Source organism: Doryrhamphus excisus, chromosome 5, assembly GCF_030265055.1.
Source record: "Doryrhamphus excisus isolate RoL2022-K1 chromosome 5, RoL_Dexc_1.0, whole genome shotgun sequence".
Lineage (NCBI taxonomy): Eukaryota > Metazoa > Chordata > Actinopteri > Syngnathiformes > Syngnathidae > Doryrhamphus > Doryrhamphus excisus.
In genome coordinates, this window is record NC_080470.1 from 4,147,469 (window position 1) to 4,168,898 (window position 21,430).

The 21,430-nt window shown below is 41.1% G+C and overlaps 1 protein-coding gene and 1 long non-coding RNA gene across 6 annotated transcripts in view; one reads left to right on the forward strand and one right to left on the reverse strand.

The window, feature by feature from the left end:
* The window catches only part of rabgap1l (RAB GTPase activating protein 1-like), a 113,530-nt gene extending 106,487 nt beyond the window's left edge, over positions 1-7,043 (forward strand). The window contains exons 21-26 of one of the 2 annotated variants that reach the window (XM_058074388.1): positions 659-769; positions 875-979; positions 1,203-1,286; positions 1,443-1,514; positions 3,186-3,386; positions 4,262-7,043. In XM_058074388.1, coding sequence (XP_057930371.1) covers positions 659-769; positions 875-979; positions 1,203-1,286; positions 1,443-1,514; positions 3,186-3,386; positions 4,262-4,417 — 729 coding nt within the window. In that variant the 3' untranslated portion in view covers positions 4,418-7,043. The remainder of the gene's footprint in view (positions 1-658; positions 770-874; positions 980-1,202; positions 1,287-1,442; positions 1,515-3,185; positions 3,387-4,261) is intronic. The other variant, XM_058074389.1, reaches the window with a different exon arrangement.
* Positions 7,044-8,484: 1,441 nt separating this feature from the next.
* On the reverse strand, positions 8,485-20,352 carry LOC131130162 (uncharacterized). Of its 4 annotated transcripts, XR_009129968.1 has the most exons (5): positions 20,097-20,352; positions 19,905-20,000; positions 18,801-19,450; positions 18,629-18,703; positions 8,485-10,493 (listed from the first exon to the last, which is right to left on the reverse strand). It is a non-coding gene; the product is annotated as an uncharacterized LOC131130162 (long non-coding RNA). The 4 variants fall into 4 exon arrangements; XR_009129966.1 differs by having other exon boundaries at positions 18,629-19,450; XR_009129967.1 differs by lacking the exon at positions 8,485-10,493 and having other exon boundaries at positions 18,027-18,703.
* Between the last annotated feature and the right edge of the window lie 1,078 nt (positions 20,353-21,430).

A 21,430-nucleotide genomic window follows, 5' to 3' on the forward strand; every position in this document is an offset into this window, starting at 1 on the left:
CCAGCAACGTTTATACACTGATTCCTACCTGATAAATAGTTATAAATAGTTATAATTGGCGACTCCAAATTGTCCATAGGTATGAATGTGAGTGTGAATGGTTGTTTGTCTATATGTGCCCTGTGATTGGCTGGCCACCAGTCCAGGGTGTACCCCGCATCTTGCCCGAAGACAGCTGGGATAGGCTCCAGCACCCCCTGCGACCCTCGTGAGGAAAAAGCGGTAGAAAATGAATGAATGAATAATTATTATGGGTGACGGCACGGCGGTCAAGTGGTTAGCGTGTAGACCTCACAGCTAGGAGACCAGGGTTCAATTTCACCCTCGGCCATCTCTGTGTGGAGTTTGCATGTTCTCCCCGTGCATGCGTGGGTTTTCTCCGGGTACTCCGGGTTTCCTCCCACGTTCCAAAAACATGCTAGGTTAATTAGCAACTCCAAATTGTCCATAGGTATGAATGTGAGTGTGAATGGTTGTTTGTCTATATGTGCCCTGTGATTGGCTGGCCACCAGTCCAGGATGTACAACGCCTCTCGCCCGAAGACAGCTGGGATAGGCTCCAGCACCCCCCGCAACCCTCATGAGGAAAAGCGGTAGAAAATGAATGAATAATTATTATGGAATTATTAGATTATTATCATTGTGTATGTGTTTTTAGAGGGAAAACCGACGTCTTCAAGAAGCCAGTATGCGGCTAGAACAAGAGAATGACGACTTGGCCCATGAGTTGGTCACCAGTAAGATTGCCCTTCGGAATGACCTGGACCAGGTAATAATCATGTAGTATAAAGTCAGTACTTCATATTTAGTGGCTGCTATTTCTATACGTTGGGGTTACAAGATGCTTTGTGTGAATGTGTTTACGTTCACTTAGGCGGAAGACAAGGCTGACGTTTTGAACAAAGAGCTGCTCAGCACTAAGCAACGTCTGGTGGAGACGGAAGAGGACAAGAGACGACAGGAGGAGGAAACCGCTCAGGTAACATGTGACCTCCTTTAGCTTGACTGAGGTCATTCATTCAAGCCAATGTTGTTGCTAATGAATGTTCATGTTCCGCTGTAACGCAATGGAGGTCTTTATGTGTCCCCAGGGACAATGGTCCGAGTGTACTGTGGAGTTCTTACATGCCAAAGTGAAACTTTAGGAGGAGATGCATTGTTACTTTGTGTCATCACTTAGCATCCTTTTTTGACTCTCCCAGCTCAAGGAAGTCTTCAGGAGGGAACTGGAGAAAGCCGAGTTGGAGATCAAGAAAACCACAGCGATCATAGCCGAATACAAACAGGTCCGAATATTTTTATAATATCAGCTGAAAACATGGAAAAAACACAACATTTGACACATTTTAACCAAATATCATTACCATCATTAGTACCATCATTGAACTTCACTTCATCTTACAGTTGAAATGTTATCTAAGCAGCATGGTGTGATGTTTCAGATCTGTTCTCAGCTCAGCACCAGGCTGGAAAAGCAGCAAGCGGCAACAAAAGAGGAGCTGGACATTGTGAGGGTGAGGTTCTGTTCATTCATCACGAAGCAGATGCAAGTTATCTGATGTTTGTCCAGGATGTTAGGACATGGTGGACCTGCCCATATAAACAACGCGCCACCCTTGTGAGGATGATGGATGGATGGACGGATGGATGGATGGATGGATCTATGGATGGACGGATGGATGGATGGATGGATCTATGGATGGACGGATGGATGGATGGATGGATGGATGGATGGATGGATGGATGGATCTATGGATGGATGGATCTATGGATGGATGGATCTATGGATGGATGGATGGATCTATGGATGGATGGATGGATCTACGGATGGATGGATGGATGGATCGACGGATGGCTGGATGGATGGATCTATGGATGGATCTATGAATGGATGGATGGATCTATGGATGGATCTATGAATGGATGGATGGATGGATGGATCTATGGATGGATGGATCTATGGATGGATGGATCTATGGATGGATGGATGGATCTATGGATGGATGGATGGATCTATGGCTGGACGGATGAATCTATGGATGGATGGCTCTACGGTTGGATGGATGGATGGATCTACGGATGGATGGATGGATGGATCGACGGATGGCTGGATGGATGGATCTATGGATGGATCTATGGATGGATCTATGAATGGATGGATGGATCTATGGATGGATCTATGAATGGATGGATGGATGGATGGATCTATGGATGGATGGATCTATGGATGGATGGATCTATGGATGGATGGATGGATCTATGGATGGATGGATGGATCTATGGCTGGACGGATGAATCTATGGATGGATGGCTCTACGGTTGGATGGATGGATCTACGGATGGATGGATGGACAGATGGATGAATGGATGGATCTATGGATGGATGGATGGATGGATCTATGGATGGATGGATGGCTGGATGGATCTGTGGATGGATGGATGGCTGGATGGATCTGTGGATGGATGGATGGAGCACTACACTGCAAAATATCCAATCCAAGCAATATTAATGGAGTGAAATCAAAGTCAACATTCATTCATTCATTCATTTTCTACTGCTTATCCTCACAAGGGTCGCGGGCGTGCTGGAGCCTATCCCAGCTGTCTTCGGGCGAGAGGCGGGGTACACCCTGGACTGGTCGCCAGCCAATCACAGGGCACAAAAGTCAATATTGATTTTCCATTAACAAGATACCTTTTCGTACTATCGTAGAATAATTTGATTATTTTAAGTACCTGAGCGATACAGTTCTCCCTCGCCACTGCACAGTTTGAATTCCATCACTTCTCTCAAATATACATCACTTCCTGTCTGTTCCACACGTCAGTTCCTTTAGGGAACACATTTATAGCAACACACATAAGCATGAGTCTTATTTACATGTCTTATATGGCTTATTTTCTCTTGTTATATCTACGACATTGGGTCATACCAGTGTAAAGGTTAAATATAGTAGTGCTATTTCATGTCAAGGTGGCGGAATTATGTTAAAAACCATATTTAGAATGTTGACAAAAATATTCAATTTATAGAAAATGAGCCCTGCTTATCACGGCCAGATCTGAAACCAATCAACCACAATAAACTATGGATCAATGTACTAGTATTTCTTGAAATAACTGTGTAGTTTCCACCTACCAACAGTACCTACAGTACACCCTCTAACCTGTGTGTTTCCACCCAGAGTAAAGTCACAGGCTGCGAGAACTGCCGAGACCTGTTCAGCACCATGGGGTCCCTGCAGGTGTCATCGCCCGGCCGCAGAAATTCATCCTCTGAGCCGTTGGACGAGGAGAAGGATGGACTGAACGAACAGCTCAGGCAGATGGAACTGGAACTGGCACAGACTAAACTACAGCTGGTGGAGGCCAAGTGTCGCATCCAGGTGAGCAGCAGGAAGTCGGCGCCATCAGTGACAGTTTTTTATACTTATACATTATACATATGTACATACATATACACATAAACATACATACATATATTACTTATAAAAGGCAAGGGTATAGAAGCCATAACATTTATTTACCACGCGGGTTAAATATAAAGCACACTTCATGACATCCTCCCATTCTGTGTGGAAGTGGTAAGTTCAAACATCAGCTACTAGCTTGCGCTACTACCTGCTAAATGTTATTCATTCATTTTGAGGCTACACGGTGGACGAGTGGTTAGTGTGTTCAATTCCACCCTCGGCGATCTCTGTGTGGAGTTTGCATAAAACAGATTTTCTATGACATAACGGTGAAAATATTCCATTTATAAAGAAGGAATCCTACTTCATGGAAATTCACTTATCATGGTCCGGTTAGGAACTAATTCATGCAATAAATTAGGGATTACTGGTTGCACGGTGGTCAAGTGGTTAGCACGCAGGCCTCACAGCTAGGAGACCTGAGTTCAATTCCACTCTCGGCCATCTCTGTGTGGAGTTTGCATGTTCTCCCCGTGCGTGCGTGGGTTTTCTCCGGGTACTCCGGTTTCCTCCCACATTCCAAAAACATGCTAGGTTAATTGGCGACTTCAAATTGTTCATAGGTATGAATGTGAGTGTGAATGGTTGTTTGCCTATATGTGCCCTGTGATTGGCTAGCCACAGCTGGGATCGGCTCCAGCACCCCCTGCGACCCTGGTGAGGATAAGCGGTAGAAAATGAATGAATGTTTTACTAAGTCACACTAAGTCATATATATACACGTGAGCATCATGGCTGCTGTGGAAAAGGCTAGCTAACACACTGAGCTGCTTCTTGTGGTTCTGCAGGAGCTCGAGCACCAACGAGGAGTTCTCATGAACGAGATCCAAGCAGCCAAGAACTCTTGGTTCAGCAAGACTTTGGGCTCCCTGAAGAGCTCCGCCTCGTCATCGTCCAACTCTTCATCGCAAACACCGTGCTCTCCAAAGGAAGGCCCGGCTTAAGAGTTTGAGTCCTCGTTGGGGGAAAAAGGAGTCAAAGGAACAAGCAGGTGGAGAAATGCAGTGTTCCTTTTCTGGACACCTGGACTGTGTAAGACTACAGAAATGAAGGCTGAGAACCTGAATGGCGTTAATCTTGTGGCCAAATGTTGTTACTGCAGAATTCTAATGATTGAATTTTGTGTTTTTTAAGTCACACGGATTGAGCTCAAGTTTAGGCCCCGTCCACACGGGAACGTTTTTGATTAGTAAATAATTGCAACGGCGGTCGAGTGGTTAGCGCGCAGACCTCACAGCTAGGAGACCAGGGTTCAATTCCACCCTCGGCCATCTCTGTGTGGAGTTTGCATGTTCTCCCCGTGCGTGCGTGGGTTTTCTCCGGGTACTCCGGTTTCCTCCCACATTCCAAAAACATGCTAGGTTAATTGGCGACTCCAAATTGTCCATAGGTATGAATGTGAGTGTGAATGGTTGTTTGTCTATATGTGCCCTGTGATTGGCTGGCGACCAGTCCAGGGTGTACCCCGCCTCACGCCCGAAGACAGCTGGGATAGGCTCCAGCACCCCCCGCGACCCTCATGAGGAAAAGCGGTAAAAATGAATGAATGAATGAATGAATGAATAATTGCAACCGATGACTGGGTAATAATACACAAGTCATGACACTCAAGATATTCAGGTATTATGTTGGCTTGACTTTTTGGTCATGTGACAGCAACGAGTCGATTACTTGGGTTTTTGACCTGAAAACATTTCCGTGTGGATATAGCCCCTTTTTAACGTTGTTATCAGTGATGATCATTTTTTGAGTGCGGCAAAGGAATACTGCATTGCAACCCAAAAACAACACAACATTTGTGTTTCTTTATAGAACTATGACTTAAAAAATGTCCTAACAAACTAATTATTGTTTTTTTTTAATAACCTTGTACAGTTCTTAAAGAGGTGATTGATGATTGATATCTAGTGTGTGATTGTTCTGGTCGAGTCCAAACGCTGACTAGCCAAAACAACGTGAAACACAGACCCTTTATGATTATAATCCGTCGAAATTTTTGCCCTCCTCGTTTCATCCGTTAGCCATCTTTCCAGTTGGTGCCTCCCGAGTATTTTATGTTGTTTTTGATGTCCGTAGATCCGATATGAAACACTTTTTCCTTCATATCACAGAATGAATATATCTCAGTGATGCACGTTTGATGCTGAAATATATACGCTACATATTAAGCTGTTAAGTTTGAAATATTAAATAGCTTTATTATGTCATCCATTCATATGCCATTTGGAAGAAGCGCCAATATACCTTATGTGCTGTTTATTGCAATATAAATCTTTTTATTGTCGAGGTAGAGGAAAATGTCTCGAAAGAAGTTTTATAAAAGAACTTTTATTAAGAAATATTTAAAAAGAACTTTATTTGTTCTGATTCGTTCTTGAATTTGCATTTCTTTACCCTGCCTGTTTGATGTAAGCAGGCCAATTACTGCAGTTGATGTGCCAACAAGTCGGTTTTATCCAGGCTGGTATCAGCCTTTGGACTCTAACCAAGCCATGTTTGTGTGCATGTGTGTGTGTGTGTGTGTGTTTTGCACTGTGCATATGTTGAATTGTTTCAATTGGCTGCCATTTTGTTGACGACTGGAACTGTTGGCTGATCACCGGTTGGTCCGCTTGGATCCTGACTCCGCCGTTGTTAGTATCCTTAGTGCACACAGCGTCTCTTCATAGCTGGCGGCCATCATGCAGCTTAATCGGACCAAATGCACACACCAGAGGGAAGATAAGCGATGCCGATAAGCCGACGAGTGTCATTTCCGCAACATTCCTTCTGCGTCGTAACCCGCCCACCGAGACCCCTCATCAGTACACGCACTAACGATAAACACTATGTCAGCGGTTGGTTTAACAGTTTTAGGAAGCACAGAGCGTCAATTGTTTTTTTTAACTGATGATTATTGTTGCAGCTGCTAGTTTGTCGTCCACTTTGACAAAAACTGTCTTGCTCACCTTAGTTGTCACACGAGCGACTTTGCTGTTAAAGTCACCGTCTGAACTGCATTAATAAACGTCAGCCATTCTGTTTATGTGTGCATTTTTATATTTAATAACATGAACTGTCTCCAAACCATTGCAAATGGAAAGATGGCTCCTCCATCTTTGAAGGTTTGAGTCTCTTTAGGGGTGCAATCACTCTTAGATGACGTCATTGTATCATTTGCATATGATGTTAAATGCTGCAGGAAAAAACGTATAACGTCGTAGCAGAGACGAAACAAGTTTAGTTTTGAACTTCAAATAAACGTGATTGTTAATTCAAAATTGTCTATAATTTACTCAAAATTAAATAACTTAAGTATTTTATTTCGGAAAGTTCTCCCATCATATGAGAACTTTTTGGAATTAGCACAGTTGATTATGGCTAACATTTGCATTTCCCACTGTGGTACACACTCTTGTGGTGGATATATGTAATAGCAATTTATTTGCACTTTCAAAAATAAATAATTAATAACACGCATTAATAGCAATCAACCAAAGCAATAGAAATGTGTATTTAATGATCAAAACATTGAATTAATGTAATAACACCGAAAATGACTACATTTGTAGACGGTCCCTGGGATTTGTTTTCTTTCTCCTTGTTTCTTTGCATCATAAATCATAAAGTAAACATCGTCACGTGTACCGTATCACTTTTATAATTAACATTTATTAATCATTTTCTCCCGCGACCCTCGTGAGGAAAAATCGGTAGAAAATGAATGAATGAATGAATAATAATTTTCTGCAAATATTATGTTAATGATCAAAACATTGAATTAATGTAATAATTCCGAAAATGACTACATTTGTAGACGGTCCCTGGGATTTGTTTTCTTCCTCCTTGTTTGTTTGCATCATAAATCATAAAGTAAACATCGTCACGTGTACCGTATCACTTTTATAATTAATATTTATTAATAATTTTCTCCCGCGTCCCTCGTGAGGAAAAATCGGTAGAAAATGAATGAATGAATGAATAATATTTTTTTGCAAATATTATGTTATTGTCGAGTCTCCGTGGTGTAAAGACTGGCGGAGCAATGTAATATTGGTCCGGGTGGCAACACGTACCTGATTGCCTCGTTCCTCCAATAGACTTAGTGATGCACGTGACAGGTCGTGGTGACATTTTGTAACATTTTTGGTTCGTGCTGTGCCGCGTGATTTTTAATGTTTAATTTTTAAAGGTTGAAATAGGCTCCAGCATCCCCCCCCCCGTGAGGAAAAAGCGGTAGAAAATGAATGAATGAATGAATGAATGAATGAATGAAAAACACTGACGTACAGTACTGTACTGGAGCATTTGCGTGTTACCACCACTAGAGAGAGCCATAGAGTCGTGTTTACCTACAAAGACTTGCACTAGTTAGCAAGTCAATTGGAACACCTCATGATCCACAACTGGAAAATCCCAAACTTCCTACTTAAGTGGAAGTGTGTGAAAGTCCTGACACGCAATGTTTGTCTTGAACATATTAGAGACAAAAGTGTTTTTCTTTGCACGGACTACAAAATGTGATTAGACCTCCTTTGATGTGGTTAGTCTGGGGAAAATACACAGTGGAGATGAAATGTCAACACACTCCTGTGTAATAAAGATGTGTTAAGAGTTAACCAAAACTTATTGGAAGTCATGTTAAAAAGTGTCTAGTCATGGTTGATGACCTACTTTCATCACTGCCGCTGTGTGACATTTATAGGCGTACGGTACCCTCAAAATAGTACATTTTACGTTTCTTTTCAATCGTTTGAAATGTTCACTTCAAGTTAGGACACCAGCTGATGACTCCCCATTAAGTATCAGCGCTACCCTTGCATTGTGTCTCACAGTCCCGTCCCCGCCCCTCCCCACTTGTTTGTGTGTCATAGTTCACATCCACACAGCAGCGCCTCTGCTGAGGCTGGTGACTTTGGTATGTTTGCACATCCATCAGCAGAGAGTCAGCTGAGTCATGCATTACAAGGAGCCACCACGCGCGGTCACCATGTTTAAGGAGGAATCCCCCCCACACCCCCACTCCCCTCGGTATCATTTTCAGCCCTGTTATTTGGTCTGAATTATGATATTTACTTAAAAACTACAATGTTAGATGATCCATGTGCAAGCAAAAGCTCATCCAGTGTTTGTGATAGGAATGTGTGGATCGATACTAAAATATTGATACTTTCGATACTGTCTAAAATTGAAAATATCGATGTCTGTGGAAATGATGACTGATCGTCTTGGGGTCTGAACACTTTGCATGATTTAAATGAGGGTGCTGTTTTTGGATGATACATTTTGTTTGCAGCCTCAATGTTGGTGTAAAGTATTTTTTATGACACCGCTAACACTTTATACTATAAAGTACGCACAGTTACTGTAGTTAATGAGGAACAAGACAACCTAACCTTAACCCCTACTCAGTTTTTCATTAGTTCCTCAATAACTACTCTAAATTGATGTGCCTTAGTCATTCATTCATTCATTTTCTACCGCTTTTCCTCACGAGGGTCGCGGGGAGGGGGGGCGCACAAACACAATCTTAAGTCAATTTAACATTAAGAACACTAAATTCATCATACAGCAACTTAACGCTGAAACAGTAGCTAAGAATATACAATACAAGTACCAATTCAAATTCATTCATTCATTCATTTTCTACCGCTTATCCTCACGAGGGTCGCAGGGGGTGCTGGAGCCTATCCCAGCTGTCTTCAAGCGAGAGGTGGGGTACACCCTGGACTGGTGGCCAGCCAATCACAGGGCACATATAGACAAACAACCATTCACACTCACATTCATACCTATGGACAATTTGGAGTCGCCAATTAACCTAGCATGTTTTTGGAATGTGGGAGGAAACCGGAGTACCCGGAGAAAACCCACGCATGCACGGGGAGAACATGCAAACTCCACACAGAGATGGCCGAGTGTGGAATTGAACCCTGGTCTCCTAGCTGTGAGGTCTGCGCGCTAACCACTTGTTAATTCGAAAAAAGTTGCTAATTAGTTACTCAGTAATTACTGTGTTTTTGTCGATGTTAAGTGAGACCATGACGCCCTTATTTTGTTATGAGGAGAGGATGTAGCCCACGATGCTTTATCACGAAAAATAAAACCGGAGATGTTCAATCATGTTGGTCATGCACCCTCTTTAGCATCTTCTTCTTCATTGGTACTTGCGGCTATTTCTTTCCGTTAACAAAGTAGGCATCGAAACTCCAAACTTTAAATATGAACGATCCGGGGGAATCGCAATGTCAGTCCCGGTTCCCATCGATATTCGAGACTTAATACCCAACCCTACATATTATTGTATTGTATAGTACATATAACCTCCTGCCAGTTATTAATGAACTATATATACACATTTTATAAGTGAACATTAAGGCTCATGTTAATTGGTGTAGAAGTAATGCCAGAAAAAGAACATCATACTAACAGTAAAATATGGTGGTGGTAGTGTAATGGTCTGGGACTGTTTTGCTTCTTCGGGACCACTTTTCTTCCAAATTGCCGCATTTGTAGTGTCGTGTGTTTGTGGCTGTTGCAGGATAATCAGGACATGATGTTCCGGGCCTGTGATCATGTTCGCAGTGCGGCCATGTTTAGACACATACTGTATACAGTATAGCATAGATAGATGCTGCTGTGTGATGGTTGCCATTCCACTCTGCAGGGGTAAGAATGTGAGTTATGGTGACTTAGCGAGTCTGCTGAAGCCTCGCTTGTTTATCACGAAAAGAGTGATCCGGTTGCACAGTGACTGTGCATGCGTGGCCTTTCTACGTTGCACTTGGTGAACACGTTTGTGCCGACAAGGTCAACGAGTGTCTTCTCTTGCTGCCCTGCTGATACTCGAGATGTTTTGATGACCGTCTGTGCGCTTCTGCTGCTGCGCATAATTTGCATGGTTCTGCCTGTCAGGCGGGATGATCCATTTTACAACAGTAACTGGATCCTGCGCAGTGCGAGGCTCAGTGGCAGCCGTGCATCCAGGCTGCATTGGTTGCAGTCAGAGCTCCTTCCAACTGCATAGTTACTTTCTACGACCTTGAGGAAGCAGAGAAAAATAGATACACTTTTACTGCTGCACACATGCGTGACTCTTATTTGAGCAGCAACCCCAAAGTTCATTGTGCAACATATTTCTGCAGAAATAAATGTGTTTTTTTTCTCATACCAGCTCCATGACAATTAAAACACAGAAACAGTAAAGAGTAAATAGCAGAAAGTTTGACTGCATGAAAAAGTGACTAATGAGATGCTACAGCAGGGGTCTCAAACTCAGTTTACTTGGGCGCCACTGGAGCTCGGGTCTGGGTGAGACTGGGTCGCATCAGGTTTTCCAAAAAAAAAACAAAAAATGTATATATTAAAAACAAAAAAATTAAAAAAAACTTCACTTTGGTTCCAATTTTCTACAATAAAAGCTCTGATAAAACATTCCACTGTTCTCAAATATCTTAATTTTTTTTTCTACACAAAATAAGATGAAAAATAAATAAACAAATCAAGAATTTAAAAAATCAATCAGTAATAAATAAATATAATAATAATAATAATAAAACGGCAAATAATAAAAACTCAAGAGACCACATATAGTTAGACACACATAGACAAATTATTTTTTTCAGATTAAAATTAACAAAGCATTATTAGAGCCCTGTAGACATGACAAAACACGACTATAGTCACATTTATACTCTTTTTATTTACAACATATTGCGCAACTGCAGGGTCTTGAGACACATGCTAACTCGCAAACTAGAGAGCTAGCGACCTAAACGGTAGCCTTCAAGTTATTTCCTTTAAACTTAAATAGCCAAAAACTTACCACTTCCACACGGATAGGGAGGATAACTATTAACAGTTATTTAACCTTTAACATGAACATTAATCAAACGTAATAGTATTTTCTGGGTACATGATACCATACAGTATCCATATCAAACTTGCGCGGGCCGCACTAACATTAAACTTTCATAGGCGGGGGCCTCAAACTAGTGTCCTGCGGGCCACATTTGGCCCGTGGGCCGCGTGTTTGAGACCCCTGTGCTACAGTGTGTTTCCTGGTCACCACAATGTGCCCACTATCTCTCATGGACTGTAAACAAGCCTTAATTAGAAAGCGGTGCTATTTCATGTCCTGCTGACACCAGAGCTGCCTGTTTGTGCACGCGACCTGGACCCACAAATAACGTCCATGAAAAGCATTTGGATCGAATCTGCTTGCAGTGAGAATAGAAAAGAGTCATAAACCATTTCCGAGTGTCGACACTTAGCTGTAGTGTGAGGAAAGTTCCCTTTTTGGATGCTTCCTGTTAATGTGCAAAATGATGATATGCACATTTGTTGTTTAGCGTGAATGTTGACTTGTAGCCTGACTGGGTGGGAAAAACTTTTTAAGTGTCTTCTCAGTGTGAACAAAACTTTGTAGATTAGGTGAAATATCAACAGTTATAGCTAAACACTTCCTGATCTTTGGCTTCCAAGACAATGAGATGAAGACAGGAAACAAGGAAGAGGAGGATAAACAAGGGAAAAGAAAGAGGAGGAGGAGTGGGGTGTGGGGGTGTGGGGGTTTCGTGGTAGCAGAACCGGTCTGATCCGGCGTGGGCTACGTTCTCCCCCCCCTGCCCCGCTGCCTCCTCACTTTACCCCCATGTGCCTCCTCCTCCTCAAGTGCGCCGTCATGCGCTGATGGTCACCAGGAACAATCTGGATACGCATTTCCAACAAGTGGGAAAGCCGGGGGGAGAGGGAGGGGGGGGCGTATGTCCGGACTATGAAAGGCTTGAAGTGATATGGGAAGGTGTCATAAGGAGGTGTACTCAAAAAAAAAAAAAAAAAAAGAGAATGAATCGCACAAGGTTAAGTGGTTAGCGCGCAGACCTCACAGCTGGGGGGACCAGGGTTCGATTCCACCCTCGGCCATCTCTGTGTGGAGTTTGCATGTTCTCCTCGTGCATGCGTGGGTTTTCTCCGGGTACTCCGGTTTCCTCCCACATTCCAAAAATATGCTAGGTTAATGAATGTGAATGTGAGTGTGAATGGTTGTTTGTCTATATGTGCCCTGTGACTGGCTGGCCACCATTCCAGGGTGTACCCCGCCTCTCGTCCGAAGACAGTTGGGATAGGCTCCAGCACCCCCCGCGACCCTCGTGAGGAAAAAGCGGTAGAAAATGAATGAACGAATGAATCGCACAATCAGTCCAAAGTCTGAAAACTTCACGTTGAACAAAAGCTTCTTATGGCCAAACGATTTGTGATATTGACACCACAACACAATCGTGAGTGGCCCGAGGGTTGGGGCTACGCATACATCTGCTCGTTTTGCAAATCGGTTGAGAAATGAGGACGAGTAGAAAAACATATAAAATTTAAGATTTTGACGAAAAGACAACGCCGTCTTTAACATGAGAGTTAATCTGAGAATTTTCCAGACATTTGTTACGTCAACGGGCCGCAGAAGGCAATCCGCTCATCTCTCAGCCATAAAAGTGACATTTTTGGAAAAGAGACTAAAATTCCTACATTTCTACCAAAACATTTCAAGCTAGCTCGAACGGTGTGGCTAGGAGGAGGAGTTGTTTGCAAAAAAAATGTTTTTCAGCCTCCCTTACTCTACCTTAGAGTGGGAGCCAAAAAAAAAATGAAGTGATGGGAAGGTGTCATAAGGAGGTGTACTCATTAATAAATATCGATTACCCAGTACACATTATACCCAGGACAGTGTGCTTACTTACTATACTTACATAAATCAACAGAATCTTCCACATAAAACTAAAACATAAAATAACAATGTAATGTAAGCACGGATATTTCAATTCATATACCACACAAAGATGGAGATTCCAGTATTATCCATTTAGGGTGCTGCTGATGGTGGTGAGCAGTGAGACGTAATAAACGGCAACAGCAGCAGGTTGGCCAGGGCATTTAGTGCTGGCTGCTGTTCCCAGACATCATGAGAAATGATGCTATTAGTGGACTCAGCTCGCTGCCAGATCCTAAACTTATTTTCATACTAACCCTTCTTCTACTTCTCGCCAAGATCCGACTATTAATAATATGTTTTACGGCTCCGGTCATCTTCATCATGACAGCAAGCAGAGGTGACAGTAAGTTCCTGTCAACAGGTTGGGCTGTACTTCTTCCAGCCTAATGAACCTGCTGGTGGAACAAACACAAAAGGTATAAATATAGCGTTACGGGTGATTTTCCCGAAAGCGGTACCAGCAAGTGCCATTACTTCAAGGAGATTTGAAGCTAAAGCCGTAAGAAAATATACTGCAAAACACACTGAATAAACACAAACACAATCTTAAGTCAATTTAACACTAAATAACACTAAATTCATCATACAGCAACTTAACACTGAAACGGTAGCTAAGAAATATACAATACAAGTACCAATTCAAGTTCAAATTTCATTCATTCATTTTCTACCGCTTAGCCTCACGAGGGTCGCAGGGGGTGCTGGAGCCTATCCCAGCTGTCTCACTCTGGACTGATCGTCAGCCAATCACAGGGCACATATAGACAAACAACCATTCACACTCACATTCATACCTATGGACAATTTGGAGTCGCCAATTTACCTAGCATGCACGGGGAGAACATGCAAACTCCACACATGTGGATGGCCAAGAGTGGAATTGAACTCGGGTCTCCCAGCTGTGAGGCCACTCAAACTCAAATTTTCAGCTTCCCATCCTGTATTTTGTCCCAGCAAAGCATGTCATTGGACTTGGCTACTGGGGGAGAGTGTTAACGGGACTATAGGGGTGTTATAATGTTATAATGGAATATGATATTTAATAGGCGGGATCCATTACATTCATATTTGACATTCATTGGTTTACTTTCTACATTTTCTATCATTTTCGTATTCTGTTCAGGGTAATAGGTAACCCGGACCCTACCTCATCTGAGATTGGGTGAAAGGCACGGGACACCCTTGACTGGTCACCAGTCAACCACAACACATATTTAAACAACCAACGATTGTTTTTGGACAATTTTTAGTCTCCATTGAAGGTGACATGCATGTTTTGGGACTGTGCAGTCAATTTCCTCAGAGAATCTCATCCCTGCAGATATTGTAATATTATTGTAATTTACTTTGTAATATGTTCCAAATTAGTAGTCCGTTACTTGATAAACACATACATTGTATACACTGTACATATTACTGTTATTATATCTTGTCACATTCATACTCATATCATAGTCATAGACTGTTATAGTTTGTACATATATCTGTCCACTTACAGCTCTACTCTATTTCTATACTTACTTATTAATAAGGTATTTATAAATTTGCACTTCTGGTTGGATGCTAACTGCATTTTGTTGCCCTGTACCAGTGACACGAGTAATAACAATAAAGTTGAATCTAATCTAATCTAATCTATCTAATAATTTCTAACCAAACTGTTTAATATACCAAAGTAATGTGAAAAGCTAGTCGCTTTCCAACCAGAACCAGCCAATCTTTGTGTGCATGGATATGAACACGCTCACATGACTGGCTTGATGAATGGTCATGACTATCAAGTCCTGAATGCGCCTTCTTCCTAATCCAAATCCGCCTCAGCTCCTAATCCAAGTCATGATTTTTTTGGCAAAGTCCTTCCCATTACCATGGTTAAAAGTCCGTTTTTTTTTTAAAAGTCACTTTTCCATTGCTGCATTTTAATAATTCATCATCAGGGTGAAAACCGTTCTGACACCTGGTCCGTTTGCTTTACGATGAATGGCTGTTCGTGTTGTACTGTATGTTGGCTCCTCGTCAAGCAGAAAATGTTTTTCTCCGGTCGAACCTTGAAAGACTTGAGACTTGTAGACACCTGTGTTGTATTTGTCTTGGATCGTTCATACTGCAGTCAGGATATGGTCGTAAACGGTGACGTGACTTCCTCTGACTGATGAATGCAAAATACTGTCACGCCTGGCAGTGTCAGAAATGCTGACAATTTGCTTGTCAAGAACTTTTTAAACCAAATCATGACAGAGTTTTGGGAAGTCTACTAGAAAATGTAAGAAAATATGGAGTTGACTGACTTTTGACCAATGCGTAATGTCACCAACTTTAGACCCTATAGATCCCATAGACCCCCAAGGATTCTGAATAGGATAAGTGGTAGAATACCACGGTTTCTACTTTGTGGGGTATTTTGTCCAATTATCCAAAGGAACATTTGTGAGATTAGATGTTACTCATGGTCGTCCTGTGCAAGTTCTTCCACATCAATGACATTCCCAATCTGTTCCTACAAAATTGGAGGAATGCAATTGTCCAAAATGCCTTGGTAAGATGGACAGTCGACTGTGATTGATTGTTGATTGATTGAAGAGGCGTGATCATAGACCATAGACTCAAGACCATTTGTTGATATCCTTTTGTTGAATATTTGAATTTGGGGCATTAGAGAACATCCCAAGGGCGAGTCACTTCAGTGCATTTGGTTCCTTGACAATTCCCCTTCCACATCAGCTTGTCAACTGACTGATTAATCGTCCTCCCTCTGGGGTACACAACCCCGAAGTAACTGCACGCTAGAGTGTTTGACAAAAAAATCCCATCCTTGCTGTCTCATGTTGGCCTGGCCTGGCCTGGCAGATTTGGCTGAGCTTGGAGGTCTCCTAGTACATCCCTGAAGGCTATAATAGCATGGATGGACCATGGGGACACTGGTCAAACTTTGGTCAGAAAATATTAAGACCAGTTGAAAAATGGCAAGAATTGACATTTTACCCTGATGGGTGTTAAGGAACTTCAAAGTAGAGCTTCAAAATGCAAAAAGAAGATGTGAGACAAAAATGAACAGTACCTAGTTTTCTATCGTCCAGATGCCGGTCACCAGGACTTACTTCTGACCATCCCCCCTGTTGGATTCTCCAGAACTGGAAAATGCTCCCCTTGAGGATTCCTTTGTTCTGCTGGGAAACCTCAAGACTAACTATTGGTAGCAACAGTGAGACCAGGGGAGCCGTGATTGGGAGAAACGGATCGTAAGCTTTGGGATTACTTTTGTTGGGTTGGTCAAGGGTTTTCTAATAGGACAGAGGCTTTGGACCATGACCTCATGGTCTGTCTGTATTTGGACAACGATTAAGGTAGTGATGCCCCAGCAAAGGCTCTTCAATCTTCATGGGACAGTTGGGCCCTAAATCCTTGTACCCTCCTTCTAACCTCGCACCCTCACTTCAAGGCCAGGCTAGTGAGAAGCAGCATAAACCGGAGTGAGCCAGTGCTGGCAGCTACATCATCGCCCCTGCCGCCTCCTCCTTCCTATTACTTCTTCCTCCCATATGTGCACACATGCACGAGAGCCCGCTATTGTGTCTGTATTTGCTGTAATGTCAGAGCATCAATTCAACAACTGTCTTTCTGACTAGGGAGATCTTTGTCCAGTTAAACTGATGTTCCTGATTACGGAAACGGTCACACTACTTCTCCAGACACAAAGCATATCATTTTACTGCCTTTTCTGATAGAGATAATGTGGTTTCATCATATTTCATTACTAGGTCAGGTTTTCAGGCCTGTGTTGGTCACGCATTGACTTGGACCCTGATATTTGTTGCTTGTTATTCCTCTTACTGTACAATAGGAGCCTTTGTGTAATAAAACATGGCCTGCCTGCTGCGCAGTTCCTCTGAATTTTACCACTGAATCGAACCTCAAGTTCGGTGTGTTTGACTCATGTGAGAGCTCTGATTCACACCTTTTGCATGGTTGAAGGTAGAGGACCCAAGTACAGCACAATTGCAGGCACATGTGCAATACAGCCGAGAGATATAATACCATTGTTCCTCGCCGGTTATTAATGATAACTGACTATTTATTACAATTTATGAGCAATTTTATAAGCTTAAAACTTATTTTGCACTGAACTGTGCATGTTTTAATGCTGTGTACCTCGACAGTATTTCATTTGCTTGGCAATAATGAGGAAGTGGCAATACCAGACGTCACACATACAGTGCAACCTTGGTTTGAGTCCACCCCAGTTAGCGTACAATATGGTGCATTATCACATATGCATTAAAAAAAAAAAACAATTTGTGCATGAAACTATAAAAACATATTTTGTGTTAATATTTCTGGCTTTCTGGAATGGACTCATTGGATTATTATTTTTTTTCTTATGGGACCATTTGATTCAATTAATGTTTGTTTCGGTTAGAGAATTATATTGAATTGAATTAATCAAGTTAATTAAGGTGCCATTGCATATGAAACAACCCTTTGGGAAATAAAGCTGCAATAATAAATTGATGATTCATCGATTATCCAATTAATTGACAACTATTTTGGTATTCGATTAATCATTTTTCATATTTTATAATAATAATAATTTTATTTAACAATTGTATTAAATATTTTAATATCTTTTATAATTTCAATAATAATAACAATTTACTTAAATAATTCTAAACAATTTTAATACTTGAATATTATACTTTAATAATTTTATGTATTTTTTTATTTTGTAAAATGGCTACAAAAATGTATTTATTTAAAGACAACGCTGTGTTTTAATATTAGTTATTAGTATCAACATGTTTGCCTTTTTGCACTATTCTTCTCATTTTTAGCGTTTTTTTAAAGTGTAATTGTATTCCTACAATGTGCCGCGAGCCAATAAAAAGCAAGCTGCAGACCAAAAATGGCCCCCAGGCCTCACTTTTTACACGTTCTAGTGGCTAACCAATGACTCTATTCATCGAAAACCAGCTTCAGATTATTCGACTTGGAAAATAATGTCTATTTGCATCCTTGCTGCCATCTACAGGACCAACAGTGGAACAGCACCAAACTAAACGTACATTGTAAGCATGTCAAATGGTAGCCTTCATTCACTCTATACGGTGTGAGCGGACTTTACTTTAACTTTAACTTTCCATCGCCGTTAATTAACTTACCACTTTTAGTTAACGCTTCACTAAGTTAGCCAAAACTGATTGTGACTGATTCTGTGTCTTCAAGGGGCAAAGCTAAAAGGCATTTTTCCATGCAGATAAACATGAGCGATGAAGAAGCATCCACCATGAAGCCATACTTCAGTACCCATACTGATTTTTATCACCATTTGTGCATGTATTTGACCACAGCTCGATGCATCTAACAGTCAGATATGTTACTGAATGTTATCAGATACAAAAGATAATCAAACCTGGGTGAAGCTGTGCCTGTCTCCTACATGGGTGTGGCTGTAAATCATTGCAGAAAGCACAACCTAAAATACATACTTCACAGTACATAGACCACAAATGCAATATTATAATATTAATATGAATATAAGCATCAACAAGTTGCAGACTTTGTTGTAATGATCAGTCACCTACTTGGATGTGACCTCTCACCCAGTTCTCACCATTTCCCTCCTGCAAGGACATACACAAACCTCTACCTCTACACTTTTGTGGTCATTTTCATGGTTTAACAAGTTAATCACATCATTTTTATGCACAAATTCAATATGTAGGAACAGTAGGAAGAAGCAGACTGTTTGACATTTATAATAACTTACATGTTGACATATTATCACAGTTTTGTAATGGGGAAGAAAGGCATAGAAAATGTGTAGTAATGGTAAATAATTATACGCTGCAAGAAAAGGTAATGCTAATGGAAATTTCCGAACATTTTTATAAATCAGATAATATACATAGAGGGAGACAAACAGGCTGGAGGGGTTGATTGTTACGCAGTCTAATTGTTATGTTTTTCCAAAGCCTGCAAGTAGGTCAACTGTCAAGTAGTCAAGTGTGTTTTATGTGGTGCTTTTGTCTCCTTCCTACCTGTTGTTTAAAAACCCAGCGTGACGTCACCACCGCATGCAGCCAGGGGGAAATTTCCCGGTCCGTCCTCAAACTTTGCTTGACGACAGCTCAGCCAATGAGAGCAAAGTCGACGTTCCCCAGCTGTCTCACAGCAGACGTGCACACACACGCCAAACACGTTTTTGCTTTCATTTCCCCTTTGTTGTTTGAGTCTGAAAAAGAACATTTCAGCAGAAAAACAACATAGATTAGAAGTAAAGTACGACAGTAAACTACTGTTTTGCACTATTTGTTAAAGAATGTTTGTGCAAATGCACACAACCTAGAAAAACCTACACAATCTAAACTACTAAGGTGTGTATTGTGTCTCTTTGTGTTTCCTTCATTATTTATAATTGATCATTTATGCTTTATCAGAGCAATATCGCTCTTGTTTGTCCTTGTCTTTGTCATTATATTAAATTATACATGCCTGCAATGACAAACAAATGGAAAAAATATTGTAAATATTGTGGGTCTTACACTAAGTCAAACTCACACACACACACACACACACAGTGGCACGCACATCCTGCATATGTTATTACACTTAAATTCTAGGGCTTGGCACAGCTGGAGCTACACAAAGGAAGTCTGTGGTGTGTGTGTGTGTGTGTGTGTACATACAGGGGCGTATTTAGTCATTCGGGGGCCAAAGGCAAACTCAGTCATTGGGGTCCTCCACATCCTTGTTGTACTGCACTGACAAAACTTTGATCATTTCTGTAAATTTTCATTTTTACAGAAGGTGAGTATGTCATTTAGGCCACTTTTTTCCATACTCATGAAATCTGTTAACTGTCACTTTAAGCTACTTACATTGCCATGGTTAAGAACATTAATAATAATACTTTAGCGCTTCCATACACATATCTATGTGATAAAAACAGTTACTCTCAACTTCATCCCTAAATCTACTGCGTTCTCCTCCACTGTGCTCCTGTCAACACCGTCTCTGTGTCCACCAAACCGCGCCGACATGTTTGTCTCATGTCCGTTTTCCTGAATCAATCTGCACATGCGCAGTAATACGGATTAGTCCACTGCATGAGAAAGGAAGGGGGGCGGATCATCAAGATCATAATGAATTTCGCATTTGATGTCGTTTTAATCACCTGGATTAAGACTAAAACAGTAAAATGAACTTTAAATGAAAGAAAAAAAATCAATAATCAGGTTTTCGGAGATACTTGGAGGTCCCTGAAAATATTAGGACCTCAGGCAAGTGCCCGTGTTTGCAAAATGATAAATCGGCCCCTGTGTACATATGTACCAGGAAAGGGGGAAGTGAAGTAATACTTGTCTGGTATTTAAAAGCTGTTGACACTTGCTTGCCATACTATGTATGTTGTACTATACACAATGTAAATCTGAAAAGCAATACTATTAGTACAAAGTGTACGTTTCTCCATTCGCTCACAAGATAGATAGATAGACTTTATTATCATTGCACAATAACACAGCAGTGAAATTGCCAACGAAATGTCGTTGCCTGGCTCCCATATAATAATAAATAATAATGTGGAGAATAAATAGATGACATCAAATATGAACAATGTACAGCATAAACAGTAATTTGTACAAATAATTTTAATAGTATACCTTTGAGAGATTACTCGGGGAACAATAGTCAGCACACCTGTGAGGTGCATAGATTATGAATTATGAATGCTGACTAACAGATTTTTCAACAATATTTGAGAGCATTTTGTGTACATAGACAAAGTTTTAGATCTTTGTGTACATATACATGTTATATACAGCATTTTTTAAATATAGTTTTTTGTGATCAGCAAAAAATCCAATACCGATATTATCCGATATTGCATCTTTATGCTGATATCTGGCCGATAATTATCAGGCAACCCTAATCATCACAGTGTATGACATTAGTTTGAGAGAAGAGCTGCTGCCGATATCAGAATCTCGATATCAACAATATTGATATTTCCCATATTTTCAACATTGTGTTTTAGTCCTCTTTCCTCCATGTGTCCATCCAAACCCCAGCGTCTAATTTGCTTGCCTGTTTTGTTCGAGTCCACAATGGGCCTCCTGTGCAGGTGGAGTCATTCCTGAGCTGCTTTCAGGTACAAAACATCCTTGTTGTGATTTATTGACAATAATTACAAAACAAAATGTGGTCCAGCTTT